At 29.2% G+C, this 23,909-nt stretch overlaps 1 protein-coding gene across 3 annotated transcripts in view; it reads right to left on the bottom strand.

The window, feature by feature from the left end:
* The window catches only part of LOC105429016 (salivary C-type lectin 2), a 97,295-nt gene that overhangs the window by 37,241 nt on the left and 36,145 nt on the right, over positions 1-23,909 (bottom strand). For 2 of the 3 annotated variants that reach the window (XM_011641661.3, XM_011641662.3), the window contains exon 4: positions 7,424-7,720. The exons of the other annotated variant lie outside the window; for it this stretch is intronic. In XM_011641661.3, coding sequence (XP_011639963.1) covers positions 7,424-7,720 — 297 coding nt within the window. The remainder of the gene's footprint in view (positions 1-7,423; positions 7,721-23,909) is intronic. 3 annotated transcript variants of the gene reach the window in all.

Below are 23,909 nucleotides of genomic sequence, written 5' to 3'. Positions count from 1 at the left end.
CAGAAATCTTGAATAAGAAAAGTAGACAGTTGTCAGAGGAAAGTGCGCGTTTACAGAATTAAAGTTTATTTAAACATTGGCACAAGCTATGGATAAGCTCGAAAGTATGTTATCTCTCTGTAAACTACGTTATGAAATTCTCCGGCAAATGGTACCAAGTTAAGCCTTTTTAAGTTTATACAATCTATCCTTAATATAGAAACTAATATAGAAACTTTATCTTAAATATTTTTCAAATTTAAAAGCATTGGTTTTTTGCTCTTAAAAATTTTAAATTTCTAAACTTTCATATATAATTTTTTTTAATAAAAAAGTATAATATTTGATGAAGAAAACATTGAAATATATTTCCACGATTAAACATTAAATAATATCAACTAATTTATTCAAATATAATATTATACATTTACGTGACATAAAGATATATAAGGTTCTATGTAAATATATATATTATCATAATTTTTTCTATTTCAAAAATTTAAAAAGATCTTAATAATTTCTCAAAAGCACTTAAGATATATTTAATTAAATAATATAAAAATATAAATTAAAAAAAGCAAGAATATAATTTCTATTGTAAAACTACATAAACCAATAGTTAAAAAATAAGTATTGAAAACATTGAGATAATTAAAGCATACGTTGACCACCAATATTTATTTTTTGATTACCATCAACACACAATGTTACGAAGAGAATATTCGGTTACAACCATTTTGTGAATATGTGACAAAAATCAAGATCAAAGCTTTCGACTTTTGCACATAACGTAGTTTAATGACATAACAAAATGATGAAGTACGGAAAAAAAGCACACTGAAGTCAGAAATATCTACTTCGCATATATTCTCATTACAGCGTGTGTAAGACCATCTTCATATTAAAATTAACGTGCGTTATTTTTCGCGCATGACAGTTAACGTGTTCCTTCTGTGATTAAAAGGGTTCACAAAAACAATGAAAAAGATACAAAAAATTAATGTTATGTATAATTTATACTGTAAAAGCGTTGCTATTAAAATGAAAATTTTTAACTTTTTATGTCTTTTCCTTTTTTCTTGATAGATAACAAAAAAATAAAGCACATATTTATATATATATATATATATATATATATATATATAAAAGTGTTAAAAGAATTAAATAACAAAAACCATATCATTCGAAATATACTTTCTTTGCAAATTATCAACAAAACATCCATGAAGCGTTATGTATGTCTCGTTTTCTCTAAAGCGTATGAAATAAACATTGAATCTGAACGCACGTGTATGTAGAATGAATATTGAAACGATGTACTTTGCGCAAACAGTTATTTGCGGTGCGACTGACAAAAAATACTGCCACATTTCAACGGTTAAATTAATTTTTCTGTCCTCTCTGTTCAAATTTATTCAGTATTGATTTTTTTCACAATTTTAACAACACTTGTAAAAGAAAATTTATAATATCTCTGTTATAATTTTGACGACTAATTTATAAAACAATTTAACATATAATTTTTTTAAATTTTAAGGATTATCTATATAAAATAATATTTAAACTATCTATATAAAATAATATTTAAACTGTCTGGCAAATTAATTAAGAAATAATTCTTTTATCTGTCCTTCTATTATCTTAATTTGCCTGATAGATTTCACAAATAATTTGCACAGATCAATAATTAATTTGTTTATAAAATATTTAAATATACAAAAAAGATAAAATAAATGATATGAATAAAATATAATAACCGCTATAAAATTGAATATTTAATTTTTAAAATCAGGTTTTTGTTGAAAAATGTTTTCATTTGTTTTATCCTACTTATTGACCTATCCGTAGTATAATTAAATATAAAATTAAGAGAGAAAAAATTAATTCATTATTTATGTGTTCTTTCTATTATGTATTCTAAGTGAAAGATATTTCAAGATTTCTTAGAATATTCATCATTAACAACTCAAATAAGTAGAAAGATATAAATTCAAAAATTATTAAAATAATTTCCGATTTAAAAGATTAACAATTTATTATTTTAATATATATATATATATATATATATATATATATATATATATATCTAATAATTCTCTTTCGTGCATTTATCTATCTTTATTAAATTAAATGGATATTTCATTAAGCATTAAGAGTTAAAAGGAAGTGAAATTAATTATTCAAATTGCACCACTATTACACCGCATCTGTTTTAGACGTATTTTGTAACTTAACGGTCGCAAATCTATCTGTACCATTTTAATGTAATATCCTCTTGTGCGAATGTGATAAAAGCGCGCGCAGTGACGGTAATATCGATCGTTATACGTTACGGGAAAGATTCGGTAATTTCTGTCGTCTGTCGATGTTGCTGGTGAATAATAACGCAAGGGTAGACAATCGTTGGACAGATATCGGAACGCGCACGTTCGCAATTTCACCGCGATTTCTCGCGGCCATCCGCGTGCGTTTGTTCGTACCGGGTAAATGTAGTATAGCGCTTACGCGTTCGTTTTATATGGCCGACGAATTGACCTGTCTGGATTTCTGGAAAAATCCAGACAACGAAATGCACGCTGGTAGTGCGGCTGACGAGATTGTTCGCACGCACAACAATGGAATGATGAATTGCTCACTTCGCAATTGGAAGATGTTCTCTTTGTAGGTCGAAGACATATATATATATATATATAAAATTTATTTTGAATGTTGCTAGAATGCATGCATATACATAATTCTGTAAAATATTCAAGAGAACTCATACTATGTTAATAAAAAGCTTATGTTTAGAAATTCTAAAAATGTTTATGAAAAAAGAGAGAATTTATGTAATTTGTTAAATAATTATGTTTGATAAAAGATTCGGCACATCTATAAGCAGTTCATTTTAATAAACATTTAATAATTTCCCATATTCTTCTTTTTACAAAGAAACTTATTAAGCATTATCTGTTTTTTGAAAATTATATAAATAAAAAAGAAAAACAGAAAATAATTAAGCGGTTTAGAAAGACTTAGACTGACTCTGTCAGTTAAAAGATTGAGGGTCTCGAGATACTTATATTTCAAATTAATGAATGAGAAGTTCACAGATGTGACATTTTTTTACTGAAAGTGCAATGTTTCAAATTAGCTAATATGCCATTTCCATTCTTTATTTAACTATAAGAGGTATCGAGCAAATCGTTAATCTTTATTATTGTAGAAAGCATGTGCATATACATGGTAAACTTATGACGAGAACAAATAGCGATTTTGAAAATGCTTCAGGTGTTTGCAAGTATATATAATCGCTTAAGCAGTATCGAATTAGTATACCATATTGGTACTTGAAGGGCAAGCCCTGCTTGACACCGCTCAAACTTCGCGCGTTGCATTGCGCGCGCTTCATGAAAATTTCATAAAAATTTGCATGAATGGAATGCAAACCCCGTGCATTATTTGTCTTTGTCAAGCTGTTCTACGATGACTTCGGGAATATTCACTTATGTGATTCACGCGCAAATGCATTTCTCTTTGAGAAAACTGGTCCATCGCAGTGATATCTTAAGTACTCGTCGACAATTCTTTTCATTCCATCCAGATCCATCCGCTCTCGTTCCCATTTTCTTTCGAAAAAGTATTCTTTCGTCAAACGGCATGAATAACTGCGCGAGAATAAATTAATAAAAATTCTGGAAAGCAAATCTTCGTATTTCTGACGTTCTATATATCAAGAACTAAACTTGACTCAAGAACTTTCAAAATATACATTAATTGTGTACGTACTTTCAAAAATGATGGTTAAAAAAGGATAGTAAACTAAAATAAAAGGATTTTAAACTAATAAACTACAATAAATTGTGTAACTTTAGTTATAATAATTATAGTAATAACCATTACGCATAATTTTTCTACAATTGACAATTTAATTTGGGTATTGTATCATTTTCTAATTTTGATCTATATTTAATGTAATTTAAATAGTTGAAAGAAAGAGAGCGAATTTTTAGCACACATTTTTTAAATATCTACTGATTAATATTAATTTTAATTTAATAGTTATTTATTTCCATTGAATTTATAAGTTTATAGATAATTGCAGATAATTGCAAAACTGTCGTGAATAAAATTAAAATACTGTGTAAAACATATATGTATATGTTAAATCTAAAATACATTCGATATTCGATATTAAGTTCGAGATGAGCAGACGATGCGAAAAGAAATCACAACGCAAGAATGAAGAAGCGAATAAAACTTATCAAGTCTGTCGCCGCATCGGAATGCAGCCGACAGCATACGAGAATTTGATTGGATAGGTCGCTCAATTGCATATTGCATTCGACGAATATCGAAACCCCTTGTGCTCAATTAAATCCACGACAGCGCGGTCGATGGAATATCGAATTCGTGGAGTTAAATCATCGGACGGTAAAAAAGGAATTGCGTTCGCGAAATCATTTTGTTACAAAAAAAGGAATGGGTAAAGAACAAATGGATGAGGAGGAAAAATATTGATACAATGCAGAATGTGTCGATAATTTCGGTTTTTCTCTATAGTGTCCCCATTATATCGTACATCTCTCAAACTATTCATAAATGGCCATTCTTTGTCAACATCTATTATAAAAATATTTTGTTTTGCCTGTCATTCCGTCAGCACTTTTCAATAAACGAACAAAAATAATATTAAATGTATTTATTAAAATGTAGTACTAAATTGATATATATATATATATATATATATATATATATATATATATGTTGATTTTATCCATAATATTTCTTTTATCAAAATCAGAATAAAGTTATATACTTTCGTATATAAAAAAGATTTCTCCAGGAAAGTTAATTCTATTGAGCAAACCTTCGTACCATCATATATCCATTGAATTTTAAAGTTTTCGTGATTCTGTAACAAAGTTTCTCTGCGGAAACTCAATGTATGTTCTTACTCTAAAGAAAATGTTTTTGATGGTAAAAAAATGATGGTAAAAAACTAATCTTTTTTTCAAGATATCAAATCTTTTTTCTTACTAAATAAAGACGAACTTGAATTAACTACTTCTTTAATATTGATTATTTTACTCATAAATGTTTTGTGTTTTACATTAAATTTATGATGTAAAGTTATGCAAAGATTTCATATAAAAGTATACTTTTCACAAATAGCATTATTCCTCAAATGTAAAACTTAATACTTAATACTTATATGATCATTACGTATGATTATTACAATATGATGCAATTCTATAATTCTGTACTGTTACAACTTATGCAAATTTTTACAATATGTATTAGTTCAATGTTTATTCGTTATAAAAAATACAAATTATTTTTTATCAATGGTTTTTTCCGACTTCTATATAATTTTGAGCGCTCAAATACGTCATACGAAATTTTGAAAGTGTGAAAATTATTTGACGTGTGCAAAGCACACCGGACTTTTACTGGAAACAAAAAGAAATTAAATTATCGCTCAATTCTGTGCAAAACGAATCGCTAGAGCAGATTTTACTCGGATTGAAAAATCCATCGCGCGTCGCAACTACGAAAGCCGCGTCAAAGCTTTGAAACAGAAAACCGATAGGAACAACGTAAAACTATCCTATGTCGATTCTATGTCGATATCCTCCCGTTCGATTTTATGTACTTGCCCAACTTTCATTACCATTTTCTCTGCATTGCTTATTTTTCGTTGAATCCCATCCTGATTTCCAGCTCTGTATTTCCTTACTTAACGATTCTCGACATATATAATATAGGATAAATGTTGTTTCGAGCTTTCAAATGTTCCATTATGTTTCATAATAACGTTACCTTCTTTTATGTTAAAAATCTTTTATGTTAAAAAAAATATGCGATGCTTATATATCGCACACAAAGAAAGATGTGAATATATATTTCATATCTCTATGGTATCGCTAGTTTTCATCAAAAAAGATATAAAATATTTAGAGAGAGAAAAAGTTTCAATACTCTAAAACATAATTATATTGATTGTATCGCTCCTTGTTATTTTTGAATAATCGATTTAACTTTTAATTTTTAAGATATTCTTTCATAATTTTATTATAATATTATTCTAGTATAATTGATATTAACTTAATTAGTGATAATTATTAGATCACAGGGGATTTATGTTAATTTGTTAAAAAATCAAAATCAATGGATCAAATTTATGTTAGTGATCGTAAAACCGTGTCACGACACCATGTGCGATTTAGAGCGTGCTGTCGATGCAGTTCTATGTATGCTCGATCCTGAACGATTCACTACGGTTCAGTGCAACTCAAGCTCGGAACAGAAGCAGGGCATCGTGACGTCAATGCACGCTTCCCTAAACCTTTGTCATCGCATTACAGCCGATCGAGAGTAATTTTGTTGCACTGGCATAGAGGAAACACTAAAATTTGTGATATATGAGTATGATATTTTGTGTGATTTTACATAACATTTTGTTCGCGTAAAATACACAAGATACTTATGTATTTTTCAAAGAAGAAAGTTTTAATTTTCAATAAATCATTATAAATTAATATTAATAGCTGCATGTATTTTAAATAATTATGATAATTTTAAATAATAAAAATTATATTATATTCAGAAGCAACGCATACTACAACAAAATGAAACGCAGAAATATTCTTTTTAAAATTTCTTTTTTGACGTATGTGCAAATTTATTGTAATGATTATAATGTATTAATCATCAAGCCAGTAATGTAAACCTGAAAACACATGTAACCATTATAATTATCATTTTTTAAAACTTTGAGAGAATTTTCAAATCAATATCAAAAGCAATAATGTTAATAACATATTACGTACTGATATAATAATTTAATTTAATATTATCCAATTTTTAATTTGAAAAAGTTAAAAACTTCCACTTTATTATAAAACATAGATAATTCGTAGAAAATATTTCTTTAGAATATAAAGATAGATATCTGCATATAGATTAATTCTATATTCAGAGAAATATAGTGTGAAAGTTGATTGCACGTAGATTTTGTTAGAAGATTAAATTGCAGCTCTTTCTTATTACATTTATTGCTTTAGTAGGCGTTTTAATTTTCTTTATTATCATATTTTAAAAATTATTGTTTATGCGTTTCCAGAATTATGCAAAAATATAACATACTCCCGTAATTTTATATCCTTCATCGGAATCTATGCAAAACAGAATCTATAATCAATATTACCTATAATCAATATTATTATACAATATTATTAATATTATGATTTATGATCATATCAAAACATTCTCTCTTTCTCTTCTTTCTCTTTTCTTTCATTCCACTACACACAAATAAAACCCTCTTAATTATTTGAAAAAGAAAAAAAAATAATGGATGAAACGGAAGAATGTCGATTGCCAAATAAAATATTTCATAAAGAACGATAAGCCTCTCCCTTACTGGTTGTAGTTTTATTATTCAAGGTGAGTCGCGATTTACCAGCTAAGAGATCGAATCTGGTTCTGCTCCTCTCGCTGTCCTCGTAGCCCTCGAGGTCGTCCTCGTAATCGTTGTAATCCTCAGAGACAGGACGGTGGTCGCCGTCGTTGTCACTGACGTTTCGCGAGACGAGACTGTTGCTGGGTGAACTTCTTTGAGTGGCCTGTCGGATGCGGGCCCGATGGTCGTTATTGAAGAGGACCGACGGTGGTGGCGGCGTCGACAGCTGAGAGCCTTGAAGACGACGCTGAAGGTAACGGGCCAAGAGCGCCTGTACCGCGTCTGTCTCCGCCGTGCCTGGAAGACAGAAAGAGAGAATCGCTCTCGTGATCAGTCGACAACATCTTCCCGATTTTACAATATCCCGCTGGGCCCTTACATCCGCATTCTTACACTTCGTCTTTTGTTCTCGTCTCGTCTCGATTTTTCGCCATCCATTTTTCCTTTCTTTCGTTCTTTTTTCTCTTATCAGTTGCTCCCATTTTTCTGTGACGTAATAGTACTCGCATTTTCTTTCGCGAGATGGGAGACAAAAGAGCTCGAGACTCGATTCAGGATCGTCGCCTGTCGAGGAATCCTTCTTCTTGTGTCATGTATGAGATGCATTCTCGTATATGCATCCTCGTGCAAGCGTAAAAACATGCGTGATCTACGATGAGACGGGTTCGGCTATATGAATAATCTCTCGTGTTCGTATCACGATGGTGAATCAAGAGAGATGTGGATTCATTAGTTCCAGAAAAATAATTGTATGAGCAAACAAAGAGAGAAAGAAAGAATAAGAGATAAAAATTTCTATATGTGTAGTCAATCAAAAATGAAAGACTATTAAAATAACAAAGAAACGCATAAACCTTTTTAGCGTAAGTTTTTAAATTATTTTAAATGTAATTACGAATAGTAGATAAGAACACTTCTTAATCAATAGATAAAGATAATATTAATGATTGTAGAATTAAATATACAATCATTATAACAGATGAGTAAAGCACAGCGAATAATGTAAATTAAATTGTATGAGAGAAGACAGTTCATTCCAAAATGAATTTCACCCATTGCGTTTTGCCTTTAATTCTAATGTATGAATCAATGTAAACACAAACGAGCGTGCTCATAATGTGGAGACAATACATAGTGGGATATTCATGTCCGCGGAACGCTTTATTAAAGTGTCCCTGCCTCGTCTGCGTTTAATGTTTGAAGAGCTATCGCGAATCATTGTTTAGTGTCAATGTATACGTGATTCGTAGTTACATCAAAGAGATGAAACGAGAGAGAACGGAGCATAAATCACTCGATGCCGTTTTGTGATCAAAGATACGATCAATAATTGATCGGTTAACATCAAAGTACTATTGTTTATGTGTAAAAGGAAATAAGGACATTAGTAATCTAACTTTCTTAATCGCTATTGCTAAAACTTTAATCATGCAAATTATTGTCATAAACTTACAAGAGTAGTAATACTTTAGGAAACAGTTATCTTTTTAAAAAAATAACTATTATAATTGAAATAAAAAATCTTTATAAAGACAGTTTCTATCAAACTTTATTTATCATTATTCTTCCAAAATTTTTTTGAATTTGTATTATAGTACATACATAAAAAAAATTCTACTATAAATAATTTATAACAAGTATTATATGTTAAATGTATTAAATATACATTATGAAACCTTTATTTAATAATTTAAAGTATATATATATATATATATATATATATATAATATTAAATATACATTCTATTTCAGATTTTTCTAATTAAAACTATAAACTGTTAAAATGGTTTTACTGATAATTTCATCAAACGTTCGTAAGTAAATTCTGCAGAAGTTCAAAGGTAAAGGGGGAGCAAATAATTAAAGATGACTAGACGACGATGTCGTGAGAACTGTTGGAGGATTTGCGGTGACAAGAAATCCAATTTTCGGTAAAGTCCAACACCAAGGACGAGTGCAATTACATCGATTTCTTCCTGTAAGCTTGTGCGCTAGCATGGGTGCTTCGTAATTGAATTGGATCGATTGTATCGCGCGAATCCTATCATTTCTTCCCTCGATCCTCTTTCCTCTTTTCATCCCAAATCTTTTTGCTAAACGAAGACGCTTGTCAAACTGTTATTCTGGCCAGTGGCTTGGTGTAATTAAATCCTACAGGTAAACGTTGATCCCATTATGAAAAAGCATCTAGCAAACTGGCGAAAAACAAGCAACGCGCCACTATACACGCGCTCTGTTTTCTTGTTATATTTCACGCGAGCTGGAAAATGCACGCTCGAGTTGACCGCAAAGGATCAGCCTTCCGACACGGAGGTGATGCCCCGACAAGGATTTTCAGAGTCGCCTCCGGAAACCTTTTGCCTCGCACGAATCTCGTTAGCCTTGCCTTCGCGCGCAAACTAATTTGACAAAACGTGCATTAAAGTGACAAACCAATTTACTTGCGTCACGCTGTTCATATTTATTTATCGAGTAATCAATAATGTTATTCTTAATTTGGATATTGCGCACGTTCCTAACTGAGTGACAAAATATTCTGATTGATTTGAATTTATAAAGTACGTTAAATGATTTTTTTTATTTATACAAAGCATATGATTTTACGCAAACAAACCGTAACGTTAATTTAAATGGTATTGATGAATGTAGAGAGAATTGATGAATGTAGAGAGAATTGTTAAAAATACTGATTGAACGCTGAAACAAATGTTTGGAAAATATCAGACGAAACCACACGCGATAATAACATATCGTCCGAATTTTTTGTATGCTCGGTTTGACGTGAAAATTAAATATAACCAAAACTAATATTTGGTGCGCGTTACGGCAATTAGAAAAATTCTCATGTTTCCGCAAGACAACACGCAAAAAGCGTTACTCGATATCGGAAAAATAATAAAACGTCACGTTCCGAAATATTCCGCGACTATTCCTATTTGTTTTTTGTGGGAAAAAATCCAGGAATAATCGCGTGAATAGGAAGAACATTTGAACAAACGAACAAATTTATTTTTTGTTACACAAAATATTCTTACTTCATTTAAAACTTTATCGATTTCTTCAACTCTGTTATGCAATTATGTGCCTAAAATTTTTTAGAAATTATAGGAAAAATTATTGTATTTTAAAAATTGTTATCCTTAAATAATAAATTTAATAAAGTAAATAATAAATTTAATTGAAAAGTTAGAACAAAGAAGTTAGAACAAATTGTGAAATTATTTAAAGATATAAAGATGTTATCAAACAGGCATGAGACTTGGAAGAAAATTTCGATTTGGTTGTGAGAAGGAACATGAAATAAATCGTGGAAAGTCATAGGTTACGCCATGCAACAAATTGAATGGATTTCTTCGTGGATTCAAGGCAAGATTCATCCTAAGAAGAATTTAGCAACGATCTCGTTCGAAAAATGTAAATCCGCGGAAAACCGCCGCCGATGTGAAAATTTCTCTAAACCGAAATCCGAGATCTTCTTATCCGATATCTTCTTAGACAAGGCAAATTTTATGCCGAAACAACTACGGAGGATTGGCATCAAAGAATTTGCAAAGCTAGCTAGACGAACGCTGCTTCTTTCCTTCGAGAAGGAATTTCTTTCGTTCTGTGAAAATCAAATGAAGCATTTTCAAGAGAAGACGATGATATCTTTTTTCAACAAAAAAAAAGAAACGGTAGAATTTATTTCAAGAAAGAATAAAGCAATACAAGACGCTTGTTGCCAGGAAATCCGAAATATTTTCTTCGGAAGCGGAAAATTATTTCGGCCGAGTGCTTGCAGTATCGCCAGAAATGAAACGTTCAGAAAGAAAAATTCACTACATCTTCTCGCGCATGAACTAAAGCGCAAAAGGAAACAAAAGAATTTGGAAGCTTTCCAGGTGAAAGCATTGTACAATTGCTACTCAATTTCTTTCGAGAGTTCATAAACTAATTGATTATGAGATTTTATATCAACCAAATGAAAATAATTGTGCGTTTCAAATTGATAATCAAATTGATTATCAAATTGATAATTGATAATGATTAAAATATCAATATTACTGGTTGCATGTTACTCGTTTATTTTGATTAAGTTTTGCCGATTTTCATCTTCAAGCAGGTATCTACAATTTTTTAAATAAATCGCTCTCCCTGGAGTAGCAGTGAAAACTACAGTAACTGTGCATTCCGAAATGACCGACGTGCCGAAATTCAAGATTGACCACAGGACGATTCAACTGAGAAAAGATCACAAAGTCCGAGTGGAACTTCTGCAAAATTGTCGGACGGAGAATTGCTAGTGAGGACTCCTTCGGTCCAGAATTCCAATTTGGACGGGAAATTCGACAGGGAGCGTTCCGTTTTCTATATTCAGTATTCCGCTCGGGTGCGAAATCGGCACATCATCATCACCACTCGACGCTTCGCGCCTAAAGAAATCATTACGGCCGACCAGAGAAACGTGAATGTCTCTTCGAATGATTTAAGCTTCACTCGCGCGTTCTCGAGAGCTCCAGAGAAGGTACGCATTAAAATGGAATGTCTCGCCTGAACTGATTTGCAAGTTTCGCGTCTCTCATCCGGTCTGCAGCCGGTGCGGAAACCAACCTTCTCCTGTAATCCATTGTCCTCACTTCATAATTCAATGACTTTCGGAACTACGTTTCCCGGACTATTTCCTCGACGGGTCTTCTGAATGTTTTATGCGATTTTAAGATTACCGCTGGCGGACGGCGATAGCGCGCGATACGCTTTTACCGTAATTGGATCTAAATTCTGGAACGGACGAACGAAGTCTAATAATAGCTTCGCTTCTTGAATATAGACTATTATTGTATCAGAGTCAATGTTACCCTATTATAGCAAGTTATAAAGATATTGAAAAAAGCGTTGATGATACGAAATAATTTATAATGTACGATAATATTATATATATATATATATTATATTCCATTGCAATGATATGATATCGATTGTAATGATATAGAAAGATTATGGTTGCAGATAAAGATAGGCAGAAATCTGTTTTAAAGATGTAACGCAAGCACAAAAATTATATTCTGTTAAATAGAACGTTTAATATATCATGTATTGTTATTGATTTCTTTTTCGAGATAATGCTGTTTGTTAAATATAGAACATTCAGTTGAATTATAAAAAAGGCAATGTAAACGGTTCATGTGAAATAAAGGCAACACTTGACTTGCAAAGAGGAAAATCAAGCCGTGCGATTACCCATTCCAACGAAGCATATTCGTATGAATTTCGTTTCAACCGTCAATGCGATTGCAGAATTCTTTGCGTTAAAAAATGTAAAATGTAAAAGACATCTCATTCAATGAAGATAGCGTACATACATTAATCACTTTTTATAAGTATTTTTTGATAAGTAATTGTTTAATTTCTATTAAAAGTATCAATTATTTCATCATGAATTTTATTTCACATGATAAAAATAACAATCTATTTTCTATGCTAATTTACGAATCCTGCTTTATAAAAGAATTATGTAATTAAAATCTATTTAAACAAAATTGTTTATAATAATTAATATAAAAAAAAATTTATATTAAAATAAAATTCGAGGTAAGAATTAAAAAAGCAACATGATTACTTCAGTTTAATATTTCTATATAAATTGATGAATATTATTAAATAATCTTACTTAGATCCTTTATTTTCCGCGAATTTTCTCAAACAAAACGGATTTGATAGTTCTGAATGTATTTGCCGTCTGAAACGGGCCATTTGGTCTCAAAACGAGCGGAGGAGCCAAACGTATCCAAACGCTGATGGCGTGTTTGGATATGGTACTTTCAAGACGGTTTCCACCCAAGAAAAGCACAATGTTTCGAGATTTATACGGCGTAAATAGCGAAAGATCCTGTGTAAACGTCAATTGTATATACGCGAGTTCCCGTACGTGACAAGTGCCTTAAGTAATGGTAAACAGAGACGGCGTATTGTACACGAGGTTCGGCTTCGAGGCACGTTCTCGCCGTCAATAGCGACGCTGCTCATAAATGTCTTTCTAAATCTTTCGCGCGAAAGAACGGGAAGCTAATCTGCTTGTATTAGCTCATGTAATGAGAACTACATGTAATGGGCACAATTACTCTTCATGTCATTGATTAATATTTGATTGATTAATTTTGATACATTGTTGTCACGTTGATAAATGTTTAAGAGCTGACAATATTTTATTTCTAATAGTTTATTTTGATAAAAATAAAATTACATAAAATATTATATAAATTTATGCAGAATGTCAAAAGTCAAATAAAGCGTAAGTGAGATTTATTATATTTGCATAGAGAAAGCGACATCAATTTATGCGATTTTTTTGTAACGATTGTAATTTATGAAATACAAATTTATAAGAAATACGTACGTATTAAAATGATAATATTTTTTTCAGCGTTTCTTAACATTGTTAACGTAAATAATGAAAGAGAATATATTATAACAGCTTCAATAATAAGTCACGTAACTAATTCTTTTACTAATATCGCAACCATACGCAAGGATTACTACAGAAATAATTTGTAGGAAATATTTTGGTGGATCACGTACTACATTTGACAAGGAAAATTGCATATCGTGAGCTTCTATCATAAGACCGATGTAAGCATAACTGCTAAAACGGCAAGTCCGCCAATATTTCAACGCGATGGCGTTTCCGAGGGAAAGTGTCTGTCTGCTAGTGCGCCCGTTCTTCTGATATACGCCCCCATTTCGCAGTTTGACGGGAAAGAAGCGGCAGAGTGGCTCGAATGCGACTGACAATAATTTGTCAAGTCGGCCACTCACAACTTCTTACATCGTTGCCTCGGACAAAGAGAATTTCGTTGGAAGAGCAGAGATTTCCCGTCTGAATTTCTTGTCCGTTGCGTTTCCGCATGTCGTGCGAGACTCAAGATTTCATAATTGCACGAGTGCATTAGAGAAGCTTTTCTTGCGAAATTGCATGCCACTTGGAGAATGTCGCGAAGAATTCGCATAAAATATATTGAAAGGTTTCATGACATTTCTTAATGCAAAATGCAATTTGACAACGAGCATCGATTGTGTAGCAGAATTTCATTTATAAGTATAGTGAATGCATTGTTATTATCGTTAAATCTTATTGAAATAATATGTGTGTGTAATAAATACCTATATTAATTTAAATAATCAATAATATTCATTATAATTTATAAAAAATAAATGTTTATGTTAATACATCTTGTAATTTTAAAATTTTGAATGCTGTTATATTATCAATGTTATCTTATTATATTTTTATTAAATTTTTATTAATATTTTTATGCACAACATTTGTCATATATCAAACTACAACGCGAAACATGGCATTTCTTCGGCAAGCAGAATTTTAGTTGCTAAAGTCATTTATCATATATTTTCATGTATTATTCAATTTTTATTAATAAAAATATTTATATTATAATTATATATTATATATTACAATTTAATTTTAATTAAATAAATATTAATTAATAATACGTGTTACAATTACATATTAAATTAAATTTGTTATAAATTTATTCTAAATGCAATGTTAAATGCTAGACAATCGTATTACACATTTTTAAAATTATTAAATAATAATTTACATATAATTTAATTCTGATATGCCTGTCCGAAATAATTGTAAAATGTAACATGACGACGTGATGAAATATATATAAAAGATTAATACCCTAAATTAAATGACAGAGTTTCGACTTTATATTCATGTAGATACCTATTCAAGAATTAAACGGGATTTAGATTTAATTAACGAAGATTCAAACGAGACCGGCAAGCAAAAGACGTCATTGCGAAAACTTGAATCTTATCCTTTCTTGCACGTATTCATGTTCTCGGAAGGACGGTCGGTGACCTGGATAAGCCGCTGAAACCGCACAGAAGATCAAAGACGAGATTTGAGAGAAAATCTCATCTTGATGATTTTATAAGAGCTGGGAAATAAATTTTTCCGCAAAAAGATCTTAAATAATTTTTTTCTTTATTATGATATCTCAAATATCTATGTATTTTTTTTAGTGGAATATTTTTATTAATAGGATACAATAATTAATAAATAATTAAAATTTAGATAAAAAATTCAAGAAAATTTTTTCAAATTTATAAATTCTACCAAAATTTTATATAATTTATATATAATTTAATATTAAATTGTTCTTAAAACGTATTTTTGTCAATATGAAAAAGAATAAAATATCTATATAATTATATAGCTAAATACATGTGTGAATAGATATTACATTTTATACTGACATTAATTGTGCTGATACATTCATCATATAATTAGAAACAAAAGCATATTTTTTGAAATAGAAACTTCTCCGTAAAATCTAATTAATTTTTCATTGAACAGTTCAATATAAGTCGAAAATATTATTCAAATAATAGATGAAGTAACTTGATGAGATAGGATAGACATGTAATAATCTCACATACATATTTAAATTTTATATAAAAGATTTATATATAAAAGAATTTATATATAAAAGATAATTGCTTATGTCATCTATGTGATATCTGTTATTTTTAATGAACTTGCAATGTGGTAGTTAAAAACCAGAGATAAATTTCTTTCTCTTTTTTTTGTAATATGCACTGAACTTAAATAGAAATTCTATAAAATTTTCAACTCTTTATTGTTTTACATTTTTTCCATTAATCGGGAGATAACGTTTTACTCATCGTACACACTTTGTAAGTACGAAGCAATATTTTGTACTTTCATTGTCTCGTTTCACATCGTACATATGATGCTAGTTCAACCATTAAATGATCATTTTATTTTTGTACGCACGGTATCAATTTTCAGTGTAAAATTGAAACAAATGTGCTATAAAACTCATTGATATATAGAGATTTCGTACTGCACAATAAATAATTTCTCGGTAATTGATGCCGTAAATATCGCGTTTATAGCACGTTAATATTCATTCATCACCCATTGTCAACAAATATTACGCATCGCAAAATAAAGTTAATGTTATATTATTAGAAAAATTTATCAATAAAATTTATTTTTTCAATATTATTGCTAAATATTTATGTGTAATTTCGAATAAACATTACTAAATTTGGAGACTTTAGCAAAATATATAAGATTTAATCATCCTCATCGATAAATATTTAAACAGAATAAAAATACGTTTTATTATATTGGAATCGCTTTATATTATAGCATTATTATTTCAGAATATTTTTTAGAAATTATCATTCTGTGCAATTAATTAGTTTTTATAAATTCTATTAAAAATTCCTAAGAGACGATTATTTATCGAAGTACATTTCTTTGTTTAAAGTAAGAACAGAGATAACAAATATAACAAATGAAAGTAAGTTATTCTTTTATATTCTTTTATATTTACCGAGGATAAAAATATTTCTCTAGCAACAAGTAATATGATAAATAAATTATTTACCCTATTGCTCGATGTTTCTCAAACTTCTTCTAGATTCCTTTGATGCACAAACACACAATATTTGTGAAAACTTGATTAATTAAAATTACGCGTGATACTAATTGATTATCAGAACATAATGATCCTAGTGTTAATCATAAGCAATATTCTTGTATGTATTAGATTATAATAAAATAATCACCAAAAATTACAATTAATTCTATCTCGAATCTGATTCGCTCGACATTTGCTACATTTTGAAAATAAGTACAGAAGCAGATCCAAATATATCAAAGAACGTGTTGTAAATTTTTCATTAAATTTTGAACTTAATTTTGTTTAAAGTTTTCACGAAGGCGAAATAACACGCTAGAGTGAGTTGTAACGTATAACACGAAGTGATGTATGTGTAACCAATAAAGTTGTCGCTTTTTCACGTGAGCGAACAGTTGATTGATCAACCGCGTTGCTCTCCTCATCACGCGAAACCCAACAATGATAAGACCGCGTTCTGTGACTAAGAAGCATTATTCAAACGTAGAGCTGTGATCGACTGTTTATCAATAACTTTTTTTAATTTTGAAACGCAAGAAACTTGTAGACTGTATATGTTACTGTGTCCTTCCAACGGCACCGGCGCGCGCCGCCTGTTACTTACGGGTATGATTGTTTATGTCGGAGACCAAGGCTCTACCATTCGAACAACAACCCTCGACCAAGCTGGTAGCAGCGCGAATCGCTCCATGAATTATCACGATTATTTCTCAAACACGACTGCGATAAGTATTAAAGTACATGGCAAATGATTGATACCTATTATCTTCTATGGTTATTATAATTGATGTTAGTAATACCGCGATTAATTATGTAATTAAATTAATAGCGATCGCTATTTATCAGGATAGACTATTTTGCATGCTTTTTCGGGATATTTTTATAAGCGATGTTAATCTTTTTAGAGATTTTTTAATACGAATACTTTCGTTAGTCACTGTATATTACATTAGGCATAATGCGTGTGAATTTTATGTTGTTTCAAATACAAGTCGTACGCTGTTTTCGTGAATCGAACGCATGCGTAAACATGAAGCTATACACAAACTGCCAAGCCGAATGAATCAAATAACGCGAAACTTGTAATATATCGAGCGTTTATTGGTAATTAATTTGTAATACAAGAAATGAAATATTCGGCGTACGTCTACATCATAAATATTTTATAATGGTTATAAGTTATAATATACTCGCGCGCAATTTTGGGAATTATTATATATACATCGAATCGCTTTCCTACCATTCACGCGACGATTCGAAAAGATTAAATTAAATAACAACGCGAGTCTGCTCCATGTGTATGTCGAATTATGTTAATGGTAAATAGAAAAACATAAACAGTAATATTTAAATAATAAGCAAATCATAATCAATCAATCGAGAATTGTTAAGAATATATAAGATTATTAAAACTTTCGACTGTGATTAATCGATATACTTACTGTTCAAGTATTATTTATATTTTTTCTACGCTGTTAGCACTTTTCGAAATACAATTATAAAGACATATCTTAATTGTGATAAATAATGATAAAAATATCAAAAATTTATTATTTTGCATATTTATTAATTTAAAATAGAAACCAGCAAATGAGAAATTAAAAATTAAAATATCAATCTTGCGCGCACTTTAATACTTGTCAAACATGTTAGATTAAATTAATATTTCTATATAGACAGTCTGCTAAAATTGTGTTTAATTTGTCTATTATATTAATTTGTAAGACATAGCAAGTGTCGAGCGAATTATATAGTATAATTTTTTTGCTCTATATCGTCGAAATATTATAAAATAGCATCGCTTATAGTTTACATCAAGAGTATTATAAAAAATTATAAAAAGTTGCGCGATTGTTATCTTCTGATAATTAGTATCATGCATAATTAATCACTTTCACGAGTGTTATGTGTGTAAGTGCAGAGGAATCTAAAAGGAGAAGAAGGTCTGGAAAGCATCGAACGACGTTGAAGCAATCATGTGGTGAGTAATTTATTTATTACATTATTTATTAATTACGAAATTAATTGTTTTCATTTATTTTTTGTGGGGAGTAATTATTTTTTAAAATATTAATTATTTTAAAAATATTGTTATTATCTAAACACATTAATATTTTTTATTTTTTTTAAAATTAACATAATTCGATAAAGTTTGAAACCATTACTGCGCATCGATTGTACTTTGACCTGACAATTTATCTTTAAAAGATAAATTGTTAGTGTTTTAATTAAATAAGTAACAATTAATGAAAAGAATAAAAAAAATTTTAAAGAAATTTATACCAGTCCGGATTACTTTGTCAACCGATCGGCTTTGTGTAAAAAATGTAATGGTGATAAAATGTTAGGGCGAAATGTCAGACATGAATAGAGAAAATGAATAAGGCATAGTAAAAGTGGTCATTCAAACGCAAATTACTCCCACTTCCATTTCCATTTCGCAAATAAAGCGCGACGAACTTTACCGGAAATAAGAATGAGCTTTCGCGCGAATGTGCATGTTCTTTCTTGCTTTATCTAACCGCACTCATAAAATTGACTTTTTCTATCTGATTTCTCGCTCCTACATTTTATTTTCATATCTTTTAAAAATTTAATAAACGAGAAGAAATTAAATGCGAATATAATAACCATAAATCATAAGAAATAAAAACTTTTCAATAAGTAATAATTTGTCATTTATATATTTAAAAGTAAAGTAAGACGATACTTATAAACCTGCAAATTTAGATCAATAAATACTCGAAAGGTTTTGTACAAAAATAGACATTTCAGCAAAATTAATATTTTGTGCAAATTAATTTTTTTAAAAATTTTTTTAAAAATTAGAATTAAATTTCTTAAATGCAACATATTAATTTTACCATTTTTATTCTTTCTATTTCTTTACAATTATAAAATTTTCGCATACTATCTTTACTTCTTTACAAGATTTTGCTAAGTGAATTATTGTGTAAATGAAAATGATAGTATAGATAATTTACTAATATTCTATTAAATGAATTCTTTTGTTGAATACTTGTCGAGCATTCGATATTATTGCGTAATGCGACTCGCGATAGACGCAACCATTCGGACGCTACGTTTCCTAATTGGCAGCTTTTTTTCCACGGTAATTGAAAACGGTCGAGAAGCTTTTCCGTGAAGAGATCTCGAATTGGAAAGAACATGGAATGGGGAATAAAAGAAAAATCAGCAACGAAATAGCAAATATTTCCAAGAGCGAAATAAAAAATTAAATCTTGTGAGACATATATGTAATATAAATTATTATCGTATTATTATATGATAGTTTATCATATGACAGATAAAACTGACAGATAAAACTGCATATGATATCGTTTGTTATAAAAGCTTTTTCGCAAGATCGATAACCAGTCACTGTATTTTTCGCTGATTAAAATGTATAGAATTTACAATCCTCTTAATTTCATTAATATATAACAAATTTTTATCTGAATATTGTATATGTTATTAATATATAAATAAATGTGCTTTGTATTACATATATTCTTAAAAATAATGCTTACTTGTTCATATAACATAAAATATTTAATAAAATATGAAGATATCGCAAAAATCTTAATGATATAAAGAGATATCACATAAATTCAATATTTGTAATATGATATTGAAAATATCATATAAATTTTTTTGTATAAAATAATGTGTGAAATCTAAGAGAAAAACGTATTGAGAAAAGAAAGAAAGATAAACATATTTTCGCTGAATTATATTTTATAATCAATACATATATATATATATATATATATATTCATTAAAAAAATATATATATATATTCATATATATATTCATTTAAAAATATAATTCTGTAGACATCTTTACATGTCACTTTTCCTTTTATTTTTATAAAAGTATTATTTTCCCTAGTTTCGAAAGAATAATGAACTATTTTTATTAATTAGCAAAAAAAACAATATTTTTTTGAGGTTATTTTTCTTGCCTTGTATTTATTTTTAATAAGCTTGAGAAGCAACAATATTAAGTATAGATATAAAGTATAGATATAAAGTATAGATATTAATTCTTTGCGACCGACACAAAGTACATTTTTTAAATACTTTTAAAATTATCTTGAGTACTAATTAACTGCACAATATGACATTTATATATTTTGGAAAAAAACGAATTTGTGTTATTTAAATATTTACTTTATACATTTTTTAAAATTATATTTGAAAAACATTGATTCTTCTGTAATAATTTAGGTAAAAGTCCTTAGAAATCTTATTTTTGATTAACACTATATTGCAAATGCTTTCCTGCAAAAAAGCGATAAAACAAAAAACAAATGGGATACAGAAAACGAATAAAAGAAGCGTTACAGTACTCTCGCAACGAATAAAAATTTATGATACTCAGAGTTAATTAATATGTATACCACCTTCTGCCAAACAATTATGAAATATTAGTTTGGCAATATTAGTTTGGCACCTATCAACGGTGTACCAGCAATGCTTTTTATGCTACGTACATTTGGATCCTATCTTCACACATAAAACGCGACATAAAGAAAAAAAAATTTCAGTACGGGTTATATCAGTATTGGCAGGACTACTTCTGCATCTGTAAACTTATGTGCATGTATAAAGTGTATGCGCAATGGAAGCCGTTTTCGTTTAACGACCAGCCGTTTCAGGATTTTGAAATGTTGTGGAATGACATAGCGCGGCTCTTCTCATATTTATGTCGAGTTTCGCTCAAGTTTAATGAGCTCGACGAGTCGTGTAAAATCCATTTCGTACGTTGTAAAGTGCTCAATTTTAAAGACCGAGTTATACGCATGACAATATACGAACTCTACCTTCGAAACTTTATTAATTCGATTTTCGCACCGCCAACTAGGAAACTAAACTTTATTCACTGTATTATGCAATTAGAACGAAGATAGAATATATATACTGTCTTGTGATATTTCTAATTATTTTCTAATAAAGTTATTATTAAAGTATAAAACTACTATTGACACAAAGAAAAATATAAATTTAAATAATTTGATAATTTTACAAAGATAAATAAAGATTAGGCAACCTAACAACTAATAATTCATTTAATATAGTATCTTTCTCTCCTCTTATTTAAATTTTATCAAATTATATATTTAAAAAAATTTCTGAATTTATGCATTAAAAATCATTTTTCTTTTAAACTTATGTTATGTTTGTTTAAACTTTTATTTTTAGTATAAATGGTAAGAGCGAGACAAATTTTTGTAATTGTCGCAATCGTTGTCAGTTTGAAAACGAAATATAATTCCAACAAGTAACGTGTTTTTAACCCATAAGCTTGTAATTCGAAATATTTTTAGTATCGTTAAATAAATCTCTTGATGGTGAAATATCACGTATAAATGTACGAGATCAAATAAAACATGCATCACATTCGACGACGTGTTTGATGATTTCAGAAATATTCGCATCCATAAAATCCCCATGAAACATTAATGGCGATCACGGATCCGACAAGTGATTTATTCATGCGAGACGTTGGTGCGTTCCTGGCATATGAAATGTTTATTTTTCAATAAAAATTCAATTTTCATTCTTCGAGGAAGTAACGCGACATTATATAGAAGGAGAATGGCGGCAACCATCGGTCGCCATTCTTAAAGTCTGCAAACCTTGCGGCGAATTACGATAGTGTTCGTAATGTAAATGTTTGAACTGCGGCTGAACTATATGCGATGCGTGTGCACTCGTGAGATGTGAGACGTTGTTCTAATGGCTCTGAAATTGTATAGAAAGTTATAGCACCTTGTGGAGATCCTCTGAAACTTTCACGAGATAAAGCTCGCGTCGCCGGAAGCTCCATCATCAACTTCACACACATAAATGTAATTATTTATTATTATTTATAGCTTGTAGTATCAAATAATAAATAAAATAACCTGGTAAAAAAAAAAATAATGTAACTTCTATTCTTAAAAAATTAATTAATAATTTGTATTGAATTTGTATTTGTTATTCATAAAATTATTATTACTAAATAATAATGCGTAATTGCAAAAATACAATGTTAAATTAAAATTTATTTGTTTTATGATAATTTATCAACAGTAATTCATTACCTTATATTTAATAAAATTAAAACATAGTTTAATTAAGTTAAAACATGAAAAACATAAAGAAGGATGAGTCAATAATTAATTGTTTAATTTATTATATAAATTATTTTAAAATAACATAAAACAGTATAATTAACGGAAGTAGAAATATAATAAATATTTCTTTATTATTAAAAACTCAATTACTTTTAAATTAATTAATGTTAAAATTTGTCAATTCGGCATAATAAAAAAACGATGAATGATGAAAATAATGTTAAACATTTATAGAAGGTTGCGTATTTAATTGTAATTTTGCTTGAAAGCTTCGCGATGAGATGAGCCTCGCGGTAACTTCGTGGCTTCAAACTACTTAAAATACGAAGCGTCTTCCGGGACTATGTAAGTTCCTGTAATCCACGTTACATGTAATGTAGCGTTATATTATACGCGAAATATATTACCACACATGATGAAACTATCACTGTTGCGAAACATTTTAAAGAACTGCTTGTTAATATCACTCGGTTCCAATTTAAAAACTATTACACTACAGTGTGAAACATTCATTAAAACATTTTTATTATTTTTTCAAAAATGTTTTATTTCAATATTGATAATATTGAAATATTCTATAAATTTTTATGATTGTTTTATAAAATATATTTTTATGTATCATATCAGCAATGTTATAAAGCTAACATGTAGTTTGTTGAAAACTTTTTAATTAATTGCACACGGTAATACAAGAAAGAAAATATGCTATGTATGTATGTGTGTAGTATGTTTATTAGTAGCGCAGAAATATATTAATTTCATTTCAATTCACATTTTATTTGCCGCGTAAAAGATATGAGAATCTTATAAAACATGTTAGTTATTGCTTCTGAACGGAATAGAGCACATATTATATAGAATTTATTAAAAATACGGTATCTCAGTGACAGTAAAAATTATACCATGTT

Source organism: Pogonomyrmex barbatus, unplaced genomic scaffold (assembly GCF_055798465.1).
Source record: "Pogonomyrmex barbatus isolate J1 unplaced genomic scaffold, ASM5579846v1 scaffold6, whole genome shotgun sequence".
NCBI classification, from domain to species: domain Eukaryota; kingdom Metazoa; phylum Arthropoda; class Insecta; order Hymenoptera; family Formicidae; genus Pogonomyrmex; species Pogonomyrmex barbatus.
This window is presented reverse-complemented; position numbering and strand designations above follow the sequence as displayed.